The 15,435-nt window shown below is 34.4% G+C and overlaps 1 protein-coding gene across 1 annotated transcript; it reads left to right on the forward strand.

Moving 5' to 3' along the window:
* Positions 1–1,877: 1,877 nt before the first annotated feature.
* On the forward strand, positions 1,878–4,266 carry PABPC5 (poly(A) binding protein cytoplasmic 5). Its single transcript, XM_066249223.1, has 2 exons — positions 1,878–1,996; positions 2,539–4,266. Exon 2 carries the CDS (start codon positions 2,674–2,676, stop codon positions 3,820–3,822), a length of 1,149 nt encoding a protein of 382 aa, XP_066105320.1. The 5' UTR covers positions 1,878–1,996; positions 2,539–2,673; the 3' UTR covers positions 3,823–4,266.
* Positions 4,267–15,435: the final 11,169 nt, after the last annotated feature.

Genomic DNA, 15,435 nt, shown 5'->3' on the forward strand with positions numbered 1-15,435 from the left:
GAATTAAGAAAAAAAACAATCGCAGAGACAACAATATGGGGATTACAAGAGGGAAAGGGGTGGAGAATGGTGGAGGACATTATTGAAGAATAGATGGTGATGGAGGGAGACTTGACTTAGGGTGTGTGCATAGTGCAATCTACAGATGATGTATTATAGAACAGTATACTTAGAGCCTATATAATTTTATAAACCAATCCTACCCACAGTAAATCCAATTAAAAATAAAATACTAAATATTTAGTTAAATAGTGAGAGTAAATTCATTATAAATACAGTCTAACAGAAAATATAAAATGTTCTCTGGCCGGTTGGCTCAGCCGTAGAGCGCCCTCCCAGCCTGTTGTAGTCCCAGGTCCGATTCCTAGCCATGGCACACAGAAGAAGCACCCCTCTGCTTCTCCACCCTTCCCCCTCTTCTTCCCCTCCTGCAGCCAAAGCTCCACTGGAGCAAAGTTGGCCCGGGCACTGAGGATGGCTCCATGGCCTCTGCCTTAGGCACTAAAATGGCCCCTGTTGAAACGAAGCAACACCCCAGATGGGCAAAGCATTGCCCCTAGTGGGCATACCGGGTGGATCTCAGTTGGGCGCAAGCAGGAGTCTGTCTCTGTTTCCCTGCTTCTCATCTCAGAAAAATATCAAAATATATATATAATTTATTTTTAATATGTATTAAAAATGAAGTAGCACATGAATTTAGCCTCTTATTCTAAGAATTTCTTCTTCATACAGAACCCTTTGGAGTAATGTCTTTCTCTTGCCTTCTTTTTTGCCAGTGTTTTTTCTTGTCTAATAATACTGACAAATGTATTGTTGGGATTTTCTTTTTGAGAGGAGAGGTTGTTGAAGGGGCTGCATGAGAAGTTGTTACTAAGTATTGCGATTTCCCATGAACAGGGCAACATTCCTCTTCAAAACAGCTTCCCACAAACTCTAAAGACATCTTGGGAAACTTCTGAGTTGAGTTTTATCTTTTGCACTATTCCCCACAATAGATTAAAGTTGACAATTGATGTTGAAATTAGTAATTAATTATGCAACGTGCCTATATCCTTATGTGTTTGTTTCATCTGTGAACATTAATTATATATTGTGTATCGATTCTGTAACTTTTATTTCTTTACGATTTTATAATTTGTGATTATAGAGGCAGCATATCTTTAACGTTTTGTGGTACTAAGTACCATTAAAAGCCACTTTATGACTCTCCAATCATAAAATACTTACCATTACTGGAGCAGTGAATAGAACTCTGCCTAATGCCTAGGGAAAATCATGTTGGAGTTTAAAGGAGTAAGGGTAAAGGCCAAACGCAATACAGCTCTGTGTTTTATTTGACTGTGATCATTTAGTACTGGACAGGGAGTCCAGTACAGCTGTCAATTCTGTCTTTCCAAGGCACTCAAGAAAAATATGCACCCTACATCCTATTTCCTAAGCAGAAATTATTTACAGAATTAATATATATATAAATATATATAAACACACACATGTATGTATATGTATTATACACATATGTATATATATATACAATTAATATACTATATATATTATAATATATATATGTGTTCTTTCCACCTAAGTCACCATCTTCTCTGATCTTGGGATTATGAGCCTAAAGATGATAAACAAAATTTCAAAACTAAGAAAAGATAGCTAAAAACAATTTTAATTTGTTTTCTTTTTCTCTTTCTATTTTTAAAATGTTGGCACAGAGAAATGGGAAGTTACTTAGCAAGGTTCCGGGTTTTCTGGCGCCCCGCCCTCTCACAGCTACAGGCTTTTTGTCCCTGGGTCGGTCTGTCCTGCGGAAAGCAATCCCTGTCCATCGGTCTGCGTTCTGCCCGCCCGCCGCGCATCTGCCCTTCTCTTCTGACTCCGCCCCGCATCTGTCCGGAACCGCCTCGCGTCAGAGCTGACCCAGTGCGCTTCTGCCAGTGAGTCCCTCCGGACCTGCCGCGACTCTCAGGCTGCCGAAATCACCGTGCGTCACTCGGTCCGTACCCAGTGGGCATCTTGGGTATCTGGGCGGTCTCCGGTCCCCCGCGTGTGTGTCTGTCTGTCTGTCTTTCTGTCCGATCAGCCGCCTGCAGCCTGCCTGCGGGCCCAGTGCACCAAGTGTTCAGTCTGCCTTTCGCTGACGATGAGTGTGTGTAGCGGCCTTAGTTAGCTGAGAGCCCGCCGGAGACCGGCCAGGCGGTCGGCGGAGGAATACACATTCGGCTCCTGCCCTTGTTGATGTATTTTTAAGCCAACAGGAGCTCGAGGCCTATATTTATTCAGAAAACGGCTCGCGAGGCCTCACTCTGCAATGCTAGATGTGGGGAGCCAGCCAGCTGCTTGATGATTTCTTACAATTGAACAGGGAAAGGGAAATTTCTTTCCTAATGCTGTCTTTTGAAACTGATTTTAAATCTGAAAGGGTGGAAATTATCAATTCCTTAGGTAGAACAGATTCCTTACTGGGATACCTTTTTGTCTGATGCGTTTGTTCTGAGCCTGCTGCTGACCAGGTGTTTCTGAACTTCATTTTCTCAGCCTCAACACTGTTACTGAGTCTGCTTTTAGCTTCCTTCGCCTTGGCTTTTTCTGTTCGTGAGCAGCTGCTTGTCCCATAGCTTAGAGAAAGCAGTCTTCTTTTCTCCCAAGAGAACCTCCTCCCTGTGCTCAGAGATGGGGAGTGGGGAGCCTAATCCTGCTAACAAGAAAAAGAAGTACCTCAAAGCTGCCTTGTATGTGGGTGACTTGGACCCAGATGTCACTGAGGACATGCTTTATAAAAAGTTCAGGCCTGCTGGTCCTCTTCGCTTCACCAGAATCTGCCGTGACCCAGAGACCCGCAACCCTCTGGGCTATGGCTATGTTAACTTCCGCTTTCCTGCGGATGCTGAGTGGGCCCTGAACACTATGAATTTTGATTTGATTAATGGCAAGCCATTCCGCCTCATGTGGTCTCAGCCAGATGACCGTTTAAGAAAGTCTGGAGTTGGAAATATATTCATCAAAAACTTGGATAAATCTATAGACAATAGGGCCCTTTTTTATTTATTTTCTGCTTTTGGGAACATCCTCTCCTGCAAAGTTGTATGCGATGACAATGGCTCAAAGGGTTATGCCTATGTGCACTTTGAAAGCCTGGCAGCTGCCAATAGAGCCATCTGGCACATGAATGGTGTACGACTCAACAACCGCCAGGTGTATGTTGGCCGATTCAAATTTCCGGAAGAGCGAGCAGCTGAAGTTAGGACCAGGGATAGAGCAACGTTCACCAATGTTTTCATTAAAAATTTTGGAGATGAAATGGATGATGAAAAACTGAAGGAAATTTTCAGTGAATATGGGCCAACTGAGAGTGTTAAGGTAATAAGAGATGCCAGTGGGAAATCTAAAGGCTTTGGGTTTGTACGATATGAGACGCATGAGGCCGCCCAAAAGGCTGTGTTAGACTTGCATGGAAAGTCCATTGATGGGAAAGTCCTATATGTAGGGAGAGCACAGAAGAAAATTGAACGTCTGGCTGAGTTAAGACGAAGATTTGAACGGCTGAAATTAAAAGAAAAAAGTCGGCCTCCAGGGGTCCCTATCTATATTAAGAACTTAGATGAGACCATCGATGATGAAAAACTGAAAGAGCAATTTTCTTCCTTTGGATCAATTAGCCGAGCCAAAGTGATGGTGGAAATAGGCCAAGGGAAAGGGTTCGGTGTCGTCTGCTTCTCCTCTTTTGAAGAGGCTACCAAAGCAGTAGATGAGATGAATGGTCGTATAGTGGGTTCCAAGCCGCTGTATGTCACCCTGGGCCATGCCAGGCGCAGGTGGTGAGAATAAGAATGCTCAATTTATTTCAGCCTTAAGCTGGTGCCTACTTAGTTTGGGCTACTTTGTGATAAGAGGTTATTTTATGCCAATTAACATTTTTTAAGTGAATATTTCTTTTGAAAAAAAAAGTGAAACTAAAAAACCTTGTTCATTTTAGTGAAGAACGTAATTTCTAATTGTAAAACTGTCATTTTGTACTATTTTTTTTATGTAATGGACTTAGGAATATGGAGAATAAAGTTTATTCCTCTACACATTTGTTTTTCCAAATGAATCAAGGTGAAGTAATTGAGTATATTTCTTTCCTTATTTCAGTAATATTACTAAATTTGATTTCTTCTCTGAAAATATTCTCAAAATGTTTGTACTTCCGATCCTATCACAGTGAAAACTTCTAACTTGTTTTTTTTTTGAGAAATCAATAATAGCACAGAGGAAGTTGTATGTGATCCAGTGATCATTTGTGAATAATTTCTCTTTGAATTATTACTTAAATAGATGTGTACTTTTTTCTTCCCTTTATTTATTTATATCATTTCCATTTTTAAATATATTTTGGGAATACCACAAAGTTAATCATGACTATGACTTTGTTGGGAGTTTTCTTTATTAACTTTATACCCAGAGGAATAAGCATATTGGTGTTTTCTCAATCAGTACCTTAGGAAATTAGCACTTTACACATTAATTATTTAAATTATGAGTTTCATCTTTAAAACCTTTCCTGAGATATTTGATATGTGACAAATCTAAGGAGCATTCTTACCACTCACTTTTGTAAATTCCTTTGTATGTACACTTGGATAATGTTAAATTAACAAGAAAGACTAATAAGTGCACTGAATTACCTTTACATATAAGTTTAAGATTTTACCTTCAGCTCTTATTGTCAATTTAAAAGGTAAATAATCCATGTAATGATGTTGAATAACTACTTTGAAGAATGTCTATGAAGTGTCATTATCTCTTATAAATTGTTGAATATATTCATGTGAAAATATTCAGAGATGTCTCAATGTTAAGGAAAAACTTGTCACTCTTGATTAAATCACATGCCTTCTATCAGATGAGTGTTATTAACCTACTGTGCTTCTCTTTCTGTCTGGTTGCTTGAAAGTTGTTAAAATGTTCTGTTCTTTGTTATAGTTATTTAGTCTGTAATCTTTAGGCTACACATTTTTCTGTATTTCACTTGCTGTTTCTTCTTTGTCCCAGCCATTTATCGTCTCTCCATATTACACTTAATTCTTTATTTTCTTTGGACTACCTTGCTTTTAATATATGCTAGTTGAAATCCATTTTGGAAGTAGAGAAATAAATACCTAAGTAATGTGAATTTTAAATAAATACTTTTAAAAGTAATATTTACTCATACCACATAATACAACTATAGAAAAATGTTTTGTTTCTATTCTTAGTTGGTTTTTATTTTTTTACATAAAAATCTTTGGTTTAATACATAATTCAATATAAATGTATAATTTGTTAACACTTTGTTAGCAATTTTCCCACAAAATGAGAATAAATTGTTTCTATGTAATTATCTACAGATTACATGTATATTCATTATCAAATATTTTCAAATGAAAGCCACTTTTTAAAACTTTAAACATAATACATACTGATTGTAAAATAATGTACACAATGCAAAAATTTATAGAGAAGTAAAATTCCCATAGCTCAGAGACAACCAGTATTAATATTTTCACTATGTGAATATCCTTCTATACCTTTTGTCTTATTTAAACACACATTGTTTTACACCAAAAACACATACTATATGTACATTTACATGTTTTCTTAAAATTTTAAACATAATCATCTTTTCATGTCAATAAATACTGATCCATATCATCATTTTAGTGACTGCATAGTATTCCATTGTGTGGATGTACTATAACTTATCTAAGTAGTTCATTATTGAATATGATTTATATGCTTTCCAATGTATTCTACATTTGTAAACAATACTGTGAAGAGAATCCTCAGTTAAAAACATTTTTGAGTTATATAAGCTTAAAAATATCTATAGCATGTGAAAGCTTAAACTAGAAAAATGAAAATGCATATCATATTGATATATGTATCAAATTTTTGAAAAACATTTAAGATGTTGTCTTTGTTTACATTCATAAAAGAAAAAACTAAAATAATGAGTATAATTTTTCATACTTTATGAGCCTACTTGCTCTATATCATTGTAATCATTAAAGTATTTGAAAATGGTGAACTCCTAATAAACTTTAAAATAGTAACAGTGGTAATGACTTACCATATGTACTGTCTATTCCTTTTTACCCATTACCAGTTTTCATTTAATTTTATAAACGTGAAGTCTGAGTGTTAATCTAAAACTTTTACTAATGTTTCGATTACAAATCACTGAAGATTTCTAGAAAATAAAAATCTGCAAGTATAAGCATTTACTGCATTTTGGGAAATTATTACTATTTTCAAAAAATTAGCCAGTATAAAGAAAAGGAGTAATTAAAATATACCTAAACATAGATAAAATATACATGTTAAAACACTGCGAATAGTCAAAAAAACTCTGAAAATTTGGTTGATGAAAAGCAGGGGGGAAATATAAAGGAAATACAATCTCTATTTGAGCAGAAACACCTGGGAAGCTTTTCAAACTTGTATTTTTCATTTTTAGCTACATAATAGACTTCTAATAATTAAGGCTTCCAGGAGGCGGCAAAACTACTGAAAGCTTAATTCAGTGACAAAGCATTAAAAATAAGTTATTGTTCATTTCCTAGTACAAAATAATTAGTAAAAATTGGTTAAACTATACTATCAATGACCAATTTAAGAATGGACTATTCAATATAAATTTTTTTAATTTGCTTTTAGTTATTCTTTATTTTTTCTTTTTAAAATTATCACTTGTACAAATCTTAAATGTGGCCATGAAGAAGAAACTTAAAAACATTGCTTTGTGATTACAAGCCATCATATTAAATGTTATTTTGGGGAGGTTTTACTGTGCAGGGAGTTTCATACATACTGGTGCCTTTCTGATCGTATTTATGGTTAAGAGGGAAAATAAAATGTTACTTGTGTAAGTGATATTTTTAGCCTAGTGAAAAAAAAGTAACAATACTTATTTTTAATGGAATATTCAGAAATGGAGTGAATATCATCTTAACTATAAATAAATGGCCTAATTTAAGGGATAGTTAGAAATATATTAATAAATAACAGAATACAGATGACAAAAATATTTCCAACACTATGACAAGATCTGAAATAGAGTTAGTGTTCTATGATTATTTATCAAACTAATGAATAATTTATAGATCATATCCTTCCATCTCTTTGTTTTATAATTATGGTCTCAGTATTTGACAAGAGAAATGAGTTATTACAAAACAAATCATTTTTATTAAATCTCATGAAGAAAAAATTGAAAAGTAGTTACTTGGATTGTTCCTTTTATCATGTTACTGGTAACATAGACTCATGAGTATACTATTAAAGTACTATCACTGCTTTCACTTTTCTCACACTCTTTTTCTTTCATTGTTTTAAACACTTCATTGATAGACCTATCTTAGACAAAGATTCTAATAATTAACATAAAATAAAGTGTATTTGTATAGCAACATTTTAAAATACATTAATGAAGTGTGGTTTCAAGATCAAGATTATTACATAAAATTTTTATCCTAATTTGAACCAAGTGATCACAACAATTGCTGAAAGACTAGTGCTTATGCATATGAAGTGAATTCATATATATAAAGGTGTTACTTATTTCCCATTAAGTGTAACTTAACAAATGGTTTCTTGGAGATTCAAGAGAATTAATGTATCACACTTGACTCCAAAGGAATATGATCAGTCGTTAGAAATAATGTAGTTACCATTGGAAATCTAACAGAAATGACTAACTTAAATATACAAATAATGAGGATATAATTCTTATGAAATTTTTTTATATAATTTTATTTTTTTAATGGGGCGACATCAATAAATCAGGATACATATATTCAAAGATAACAAGTCCAGGTTATCTTGTCGTTCAATTATGTTACATACCCATCACCCAAAGTCAGATTGTCCTCTGTCACCTTCTATCTAGTTTTCTTTGTGCCCCTCCCCCTCCCCCTTTCCCTCTCCCTTTTTCCCCTCCCCCCCATAACCACCACACTCTTATCAATGTCTCTTAGTTTCACTTTTATGTCCCACCTACGTATGGAATAGTGCAGTTCCTGTTTTTTTCTGATTTACTTATTTCACTTCGTATAATGTTATCGAGATCCCACCATTTTGCTGTAAATGATCCGATGTCATCATTTCTTAGGGCTGAGTAGCATTCCATAGTATGTATGTGCCACATCTTCTTTATCCAGTCATGTTGGAGAGGCTGTGGAGAAAAAGAAACCCTCATTCACTGTTGGTGGGAATGTAAAGTAGTACAACCATTATGGCAGAAAGTATGGTGGTTCCTCAAAAAACTGAAAATAGAACTACCTTATGACCCAGCAATCCCTCTACTGGGTATATACCCCCAAAACTCAGAAAGTTTTAAAAAAACAAACTCCTTCATAAGTCAGAGTCAGTTTTAATAGTTCTCCCATTTGACACAAAAAGAGATCAGCGTTCTCACTAGATTTCTCATCGAAAGTTTGGATCTTTGTAGTTTATCTAATTAAAAAATAATAGTGCCTGAAAGAGACAGCAAGAAAAAGATTGAGTGCTGATACAGTATGGTATGACTGCCTCAATCATCAGAGGAAATTATTTTCTTTGTTTTAGAATTAATAGTAAGGAAAACACCACATGTTGGCAACTTTTATATATGACATGAATCTTCTATTATATAGAATAAATAACTTGACATTCTTCTGAGATTGAATTCAACCTTTCAAAGGGGTAAATCATGCTTTTGAAAAGTCAAAAACTTTTTAAATTGACATTTAGGGGCATTTAAAAAGTAATTTTAGGCTAATTTATACAGAATGCAAACAATTCTTTTTTATGTCACCTCTCTGATAATTTAAGGCAGAGTAAATCGCTATATAGAACAAATATAGAGGGGAATTTGCAAGCTTTTTTTTTTCAGTGATTCAGGAAGCCCAAAATATATCCCTGATTAGTTTTCTTGCACAAAATTTTATTATAAGTTAATGTCCTTAGCAAATATTTTACATTTTTGTGATAAAAGGTAGCTTTATTTCATTGTGGTAAAGGAGATAACAAAGCAATGTAAATCAAGAGCAAAACTGTTTTTCCTTGTTCATTACAAAAATTTGGAAAAAATATATTTGTTAACTAACAAGAATAATTCAAAGAACAAGCAGAAAGAAATAGAATATTTTAAATGTTATAAATGTAAATTAATAATGTATGGACAGTAAAATTCTTCTTTGTTTGTTATCTACTTTAAGGTGAAATATGGAAATTTTTATTCACTTTGTATGGTTGTTATTAACTGATTTGACTACTTACAGTAAAACTAAATCTCAGGAACAATTAATTTAAGTGAATTTCTTAACTACTTATTGTTGCCAATCTGCTCCTCTGTATTTCTTATCTCCATGACCTAATCTCAAGTCCATTCTTGAAGAACATTCAAGTTTATATAAGATATTTCTTGTTTATGTAGTTTGTCTTAACATAAATTTTATGTTAGATGTGCATGTACGTGATAATGTACCATTTTGTTAAGATAAAGTTTTAGAAATTGCATGTTAAGCTATAGTAGATGGTAGTAAATGTCTACTGTCTATATATGAATGAATGTGTCTAGTGAAAGATATTCTTTTTCAAAATGTCAATATCAGAATGATGCTAATTAAACGAACAACAAAGCTTTGGGGTATGTTTGGAGTTGTGGTTTTATAATGTATTCATGGGCTGGTACATCTGGATATTATAGATTGAGTAAAATATATACACTTAGAGCTATATATTGCTAATGTGAGACAAATTTTGAGATATGAAAACATTTCAGGAACAACAAGAGATAATACTAAGAGAAGCTTCCCAACTTTTTTGAAGTGACAATATAAGCAATGAAAATTATCTCCATGCAGCCTTCAGTTTTTTTATGGAGAAATACTACAGTAATGTGAACTCTGTCAGGCAAAGGGTAAAAATATATGGAAGATATAATTTTCTGAAACTTATATTTTCTTATAAAAAACAAACTGAAAGAATGAAAACCAAGTATGAACTAAGTATGTCTATAACTTTGTTTTTCAAATGAATAAGACTTTCAGTTCAGACAGAATGGCTTTCTTAAACCAGTGGGCCACTTTCACTATTTTTTATCTTTAGGTTGTGAAAGACTCATATAGTAATTATTTTAAAGCTCAAAGATAAATATATTTTATTAATTGCTGATACTTAAACCAGAATGCAGTGTCACAACCTTGCCTCAAGAGCAAGTTTAGTCAAACAGATCATTAAAGTTGGATTTCTGATATGAGTAATTACCTGCTTGAAAATTTATCTCTAATCTGGGACCAAGTATTTAGGGCTGTGAGAAATGTGTTTTAATTATTCTTGGATCATATATTTTTAGAATATTGTTTGGTAGAACAATTTATCTTGTTCAGTGTGTAAAAGCTATTTATCATTCAGGTTTCTGGATGAAACTGATAGTGTTCTTAAATATTTTAAAGAATATGGAATCTGTCTCTAAAATAAAAAAAAGATTAAGGCTTATTGAATAACTAAAAATATCATATTAAATGATTGTACCCAGTATTAAGAATCTATCTGTAAAAGACAGAAGAATTTTACATAAATTGAGTAAACATTTTTTGAAAGAAAAAAAAGAAAAAAAAAGAATGAATACTAATTAATACATTTTCCCTATAAAAAGAGCTTCCACAAAAATATGTAAGCCTGACCAGGTGGTGGTGCAGTGGATAGAGCATCAGACTAAGACGAAAAGGATCATGTTCAAAACCCCGAGGTTGCCAGCATGAGCGTGGGCTCATCCAACTTGAGCGCCGGCTCACCAGCTTGAGCATGGGATCACTGACTTGAGTCTGGGATTATAGACATGACCCCATGGTCTCTGGCTTGAGTTCAAAAGACACTGACTTGAAACCCAAGGGCGCTGGCTAAAAGCAAGGGTCACTTGCTCTTCTGCGGGGATCCCCTCCCTCTATAAAGGCACATATGAGGAAGCAATCAATGAACAACTCAGGAGACTAAGGAGCGTCAACGAAGAATTGATGCTTCTCATCTCTCTCCCTTCCTGTCTGACTGTTCCTATCTGTTCCTCTCTCTGTCTTTCTCTCTGTCTCTGTTGCAAAAAATAAAATTAAATTAAATTAAAAAAAATTAAAAATAAAATAAAATAAAATTGAGCTTAGGACACATAAAGGCAAAAATGTCATGGAAATTATTCACAACTATTAAGAAATTGACACCACATTTCTCTGGTGTGCTGTCAGTGTAGGCTCGAAAAAACAGTAAGAGTATTCAGAAGGTGCAGAAAAGAGGGAAGATTTGGCCCTTAGGACCATGAACTTGAAGTATCATATCACATGGAAACTTCATTAAGAAGAGTGAGGCTTTAGGGCTTTAAGTTCTTTCAGAAGATAAATTATTTCTGACTTAAAAAATGCATTTATTTTATTGATTTTGTAGAGAGGTAAAAGGAGAGACAGAAGGATAGAGAGAGAGAACAGGTATTTTGATCTGTCTGTGTATGTACCTTGACCAGGGATCAAACCAGCAACCTCTGCACTTTAGAACAATGCTCTAACTGAACCATCTGGCCAGGGCATATTTCTCCATTTTTGTTTTGTTTTGTTTTTGTTTTGATTTGTTTTAGGTATTTATTTATTTAGAGAGAGAGGAAGGGAGAAAGAGAGAGAGAGACAGAAACATAAATCTGTTCCTTTGTTCCTGTTTGTACTTCGACCAGGTATCAAACCCACAACCTTTGCATGTCCAGGCAGGGATATTTCTTTCTTCTTTAATTTCTTATATACAACCTGAAAGCTTAAGGACTTCCTGGAATTCTTATTAAGGTGTTCCAGCCATAATTTCTAAATTAACAGCAATGACTCTAAAATGTGCTATGGTGTTTTGAATTTTAGAGCTCCCTATGTTTTGGAGTTTTGTAATCAGATCTTTCAACATTTGTTCTTTTCAAGGTGCATTGGAAAATATTTTTAATGAGTAGTTTTTAAATTTTCTATAGCACACATGGTAGATAATTCCTATTAAAAAAAATCAAAGTTTGCATGGTGAAGGGAATGGGAAGCAATACTAATCCTAGTGAAGTTAAATTCTTGTGTTTGTAGGGAAATTGGATGAATGGATGGATATATGCATGCCTATATATAAGTTCTACCAGAAAGTTCTGTCCGTTTTGGAATAAAACAAAATACAAATTTTTCTTACTGTCAATAAACTTTATTAAATAATACAATTGCCATTATTATTAATGATTTCTTGCCAGCGTGAGGGCAATTTGTATATCCCATTTTTGAAAAATGTTTTATCTTTTGATGCAAAAAATTGAAGCAGTGCTTGTTTGATATCTTCTTCATTTTTGAATTTTTTGCCATTCAAAAAATTTTGTAAGGACAAAAACAAGTGATAGTTGGAGGGTGCTAGGTCCGGGGAATATGGTGGATGCAACAGACATGCTTCTGTAGCATTTCTTCCTTGTTGAAATTCGTAAAAATTACAGTGGCTTAAATGAACTTTATCAGTAGCCGTGGGTACACTATGGCTTCACACATAAGACTAACGTGAATCAACTTTGTTTTAGTTAATTTGCTACGTCAGTATGTATACATTAAGTGATAAAAATAGAGAGGCACACATGCGCCAAATAAACATGTGCTTACATGTCAAAACTTGTTGTGATAGAAACGGACAGAACTTTCCGGTAGACCTTATACATATATACATTATCAAAAATAAAGAGGGAATTAAAAGGAGATGAGAACAAATGAATGGAATTCAGGAATAAATGATACATCTCTTATAACAAAAGCTTCAAATTAAGAACCACAGACCTCCTAGACAAAAGCAATGCTTTGATTGTCAAGCAAAGCTCTGTTCCAAGTAAAGATGATTGGACAAATTATGACAGTTAAGAAAAGCCACAAGGAATTCCCTCAAATGAAATCTTTATAATGAATTGATATTCACCAGCATTCTGGTGTGAAGTACTGGCCCTCATGGAGTTAAACTTCCTTGTGCCAGTGACATTCTGTGTTTCTCAAAATATATTTTGCCATTTACAACATGGATGGATCTTGAGGGCATTATACTAACAAAAGTAAGTAAATCAGAAAAAGCTAAGAAATATGTGATACCACATGTAGGTGGGATATAAAACTGAGACTTATGGACATAGATAAAAGTGAAGTGGTTACCAGGAGGAAAGGAGGAAAGAGACAAATATATGGTCAGAGAAAATGATTTGACTTTGATGGGCACACAGTGCAGTCAATGGTCCAAATGTTATAGAAATGTTTACTTGAAATCTACATACTCTTATTTATCAAATTAGCCATTAAATTTAATTTCTAAATAAAAGAAAAAATTGGTCCAGAGTATATCAGAATCACTCAGGGTGTTTGTTAAAAATGAGAGTCCAAGGACTCTCCCTGGGCTTGCTGAACAAAATTACTATTTCAGTGATAAGATGGAGTGAACAACAAGAATCTCCAGTTTTCTCAGCCTACAGATATATATGAAAATTTATAAACCTATAGAAAGGAAGTCAGAAAACTTTTCCTGTAAAGGACCCATTAATAATTATTTTAACCTTTGTTAGACAAGAAATAACATCATGGATAATACTCAGGTACTTATATAACAAGAAAAAAACAAATATCCACATGTATTAAAATTTACAAAATTGAAAATTTAGTGATGACAAAAATTGGAGCATCTTTTTTGTAATACAATTCTTTTTTCTTTTTTAATAATTTTTTTAGGTGAGAAGAGGGGAGATAGTGAGGCAGACTCCCGCATGCACCCTGACCTTGATCCAACCAGCAACCACAATGCTTGAGTACTAAGCTATTTTTATCGCATGAGGCCCATGAGTTCTGACCAGCTGTGCTATCCTCAGGGCTCCGGCCAATGCTGGAACCAATCGAGTCACTGGCTGTGGGTGACGAAGAAGGAGAGAAGGGGGACCGGGGCTTATTTTCATCTTGAAAAACCCTTTTCAGGCCCTGGCCGATAGGTGCAGTGGTAGAGCGTCGGCCTGGCGTGCGGAAGTCCCGGGTTCAATTCCCGGCCAGGGCACACAGGAGAAGCGCCCATCTGCTTCTCCACCCCTCTCCTCCTCCCCTTCCTCTCTGTCTCTCTCTTCCCCTCCCGCAGCCAAGGCTCCATTGGAGCAAAGATCACGGCCGGGCGCATGCGGGAGCCTGACTGCCTCCCCGTTTCCAGCTTCAGAAAAATACAAAACCAAAAAAATAAACAAAACAAAACAAAACCCTTTTCAGCTTGCAGTTCATACAAAACCAATTGGCAGCCCAGATTGGCTTGCAAGTCAGTTTCCCAACACCTGATTTAGAATCACTGATCTAGAGACTGGCCTAGAAAGTATTTATCAAAATTAGCTTCTTAAAATAATAAAAAGAACTTTTTAACTGTCTAAAAAGTTTAAAAGTATTAACAAATTATAAGAAAACATAAAAGTACTAGAATACAATAGAAGTGACTCTGTTTCCAAATTTTTAGATGGAAGATAAAAATTTAAACAAGTGCTACATGAAGATAACTGAAATGATCAGATTATAAATTTTTTTTTTTATTTTTGTAAGAAAAATGTTATCTACATACACACAGTATTGCTGTATATATTATATAGGTGTGTGAGTATAAAAACTACAGTTAATAGAATCATTGAGTAATTTTTTATTATACTATAGGTGATTTTTGTTTTCTTTTGAATTATTCATATTTTAAATAGTTTAAAATTAAAATATAGAATGTCCTTAATAAAGTAAAACATTTTAAAAATACAATAACAAAAATGTTGCAATAAGTGAATTCCTATCTCCTCATCCTTTAAATCTGCTCCTTGTTATATTGTCTCCATCTCAACAAATGGCAGTTCTTTTCTTGCAGTTTTTAGGCCCCAAACCTTACAATTATTCTTGACCCCTTTCTATGTCCACATACTCCACATCCAGTCTGTCAGGAAATTATGATGTTTGAGCATTGAAAATGCAATCAGAATCTTATGGCTTAATTATTACTTCTATTGCCAAACCACCATCATCTTTAACTTTGATTATTTCAGCAGTCTCCTAACAAATCTTACTGCTCTCACTTTTTATTTCTATACTCTATTCTCCATGCAACTAGCCTGACAATTCCTTACAAATGTAAATCAGATTATATAACTTCCATGCTTTCAATTGCCAGCCCATCTTGCACACAATGAATCTCTGTATGTACCATAACCTTACCTTTCTGATTAAATCTCTTACTGTTCTTCCCTTTTCTCATGTCAGTCTGCCACACTGTCACTTAATTATTCTCAGAAACACCAGAAATATTCCTATCTCAATTGTTTTTTTCCTGCTCTGTCTCTTTGCCTGAAACTGTCTTTATCCAGATAGGTGCATGGCTCATTCTATCAATTCAACCACATCTTAGCTA

The sequence above is a fragment of the Saccopteryx bilineata genome, chromosome X (genome assembly GCF_036850765.1).
Source record: "Saccopteryx bilineata isolate mSacBil1 chromosome X, mSacBil1_pri_phased_curated, whole genome shotgun sequence".
Taxonomy (NCBI): Eukaryota; Metazoa; Chordata; class Mammalia; order Chiroptera; family Emballonuridae; genus Saccopteryx; species Saccopteryx bilineata.